A 1,843-nucleotide genomic window follows, 5' to 3' on the forward strand; every position below is an offset into this window, starting at 1 on the left:
GATATACACCGTATCAATTTAGAGAGCATACACTAGAAAATCATAAGAATTGAATCTTTAATGAAATTTTTTTTTCATCCCCTTTTAGGTTTTTGATCTAACTTATATAAGATTAAGATTAAAATTTTTAATTAACCCTCATCATTCTCACCACCCAACATGTTTCTTAGCAATCAATCAAGCATAATTTTTCTCTTTGGACATATATAAGATATTTAATAGCTCGTGTGGTTGGTGGAGTTTGAGTCGTGTATTATCTTCTTTCATTAGTAATTATTCAAATAATTATCTATATATCTATATCATGGTATTAAAGCATATCATGAGTTTTGATCTTGCATCTATCTTTTTTTTTTCCCAATATTTGATAATAAAAAAATTGTATAATATCCATTCTACATTTGTGTTTTGTGTACTTGTACATAAAAGACTAGACTTTTTCTTTTGCGTTTGGTTTCTTTTGATGGACTTGAAAAGAAATCCAAACCAAATCTCCATGGTCTTCAAGAACAAAGTAAAGAAAAATAGTTGAGTCTTGTATTGGTTTCTTGATCATGAACCACTTGCTATGTGCTTGAGCTCAAGCCTCTTGCTTCAGATCCCTTCATTATCCTCATCCTCTTGCATGAAGAGATGAACATCCTACAGATCACAAGTGGAAAGAGTTTTTAGCCTATGCAGGATACACATATAAAACGGATCAGGAATCCATCCACAAGCTAAAGAGCAACAAAATACTCACTCCCATGGAACATCTCCAACCAACATCCAATCTCCATCTTTATCTTCATATGTGATTGCATAACCAGACTCTTCATGTCCTTCTGCACCACCTATTATAAGCACAGATCAAAGTCTATTCTTTCTCTGTATCTTCTCATAACAAGTACAGAGAGGATGTCTTCCTCCTTACCTAAAGAAAAACATTTGAACATGTCATTCAAGGCCTCCATGAGCTCCTTATAGCCCGTGTAAACCCTAAGATCCACTTTTCTTAGGTAAGGGGCTCCATCCATGCCGACCTTCACGTAGATTCCCGTGTTGTCTTCTGCCTCCATCTTTCTTATCCTGATGCTGTTCATCCTGTAAGATCTCAGAGGTGGCCATCCCACGACCTGTTTCCTGCCATGCCAACCCACAAAGAGATGATCAAACTGAAGAACTTAAACACCTTGGTACCATCTGGCTTAGCTGCTTGCATGGCGAAACTTACTTGGCTACAGGCAAACAGCACTCCTCGTTGGCCCGCTTGTTAGCCCCAGTGGTGCTGGCCGGCGATGGCTTCTCCGGGGCGTCGGTGCCAGGGAGACCAAGTGTCAACTCGGTTGCCTTGAGGTTGTCGAGATCTTCCATGTCTCCCCAAGATAGATCGAGCCACTCCACACGATTTCTGAGTCGTCCTTCTCCGGCGAGGTAAAGCTGAGGAGGAGGAGGAGGAGGAGTGGTTGCGTTATATCGTGATAAGCTGTGTGTAAAAGACAGAGAGAGGAGAGAGAGAGAGAGAGGTTGTCTCTGTCAAGGTAATGGGCAAGTGAGCGGGTCGGGGAGATGGGGAACAGGGTTGAACACAGTGCCGGGAAAGTCCACGACATGGGGACGGAGGTCGGTCGGCCGCCTCTTTGGACGGTCGGGCCGGCTCCACCGAAGACGGGGTCCAGCAGACGGGGGATGCCGCCCATGTGGGTGGCCAAGGGAAGGTGGGCCACGTGATGCCCGGCGCCAACGCGGGTATCGGGGTGGCAGAGAAAGAGAGCGATCTTTCAATAGGGTGGCAGCCTATGACTTGTTTATTTATTGTTATAATAATAGTTATTACTATTTTTATAATAATAATAATAATAAT

The 1,843-nt window shown here is 42.6% G+C and overlaps 1 protein-coding gene across 2 annotated transcripts; it reads right to left on the reverse strand.

The window, feature by feature from the left end:
• Nucleotides 1-324: 324 nt before the first annotated feature.
• LOC135585134 (auxin-induced protein 22D-like) lies at nucleotides 325-1,440 on the reverse strand. Of its 2 annotated transcripts, none has more exons than XM_065126717.1 (4): nucleotides 1,214-1,440; nucleotides 914-1,122; nucleotides 743-824; nucleotides 325-642 (listed from the first exon to the last, which is right to left on the reverse strand). In XM_065126717.1, the coding sequence occupies exons 1-4, from the start codon at nucleotides 1,351-1,353 to the stop codon at nucleotides 567-569; spliced, it is 507 nt and encodes a 168-aa protein (XP_064982789.1). In that variant the 5' UTR covers nucleotides 1,354-1,440; the 3' UTR covers nucleotides 325-566. The 2 variants fall into 2 exon arrangements, with proteins under 2 accessions (XP_064982789.1, XP_064982788.1); XM_065126716.1 differs by having other exon boundaries at nucleotides 330-642; nucleotides 743-833; nucleotides 1,214-1,437.
• Nucleotides 1,441-1,843: the final 403 nt, after the last annotated feature.

Source organism: Musa acuminata, chromosome BXJ2-9, assembly GCF_036884655.1.
Source record: "Musa acuminata AAA Group cultivar baxijiao chromosome BXJ2-9, Cavendish_Baxijiao_AAA, whole genome shotgun sequence".
Lineage (NCBI taxonomy): Eukaryota > Viridiplantae > Streptophyta > Magnoliopsida > Zingiberales > Musaceae > Musa > Musa acuminata.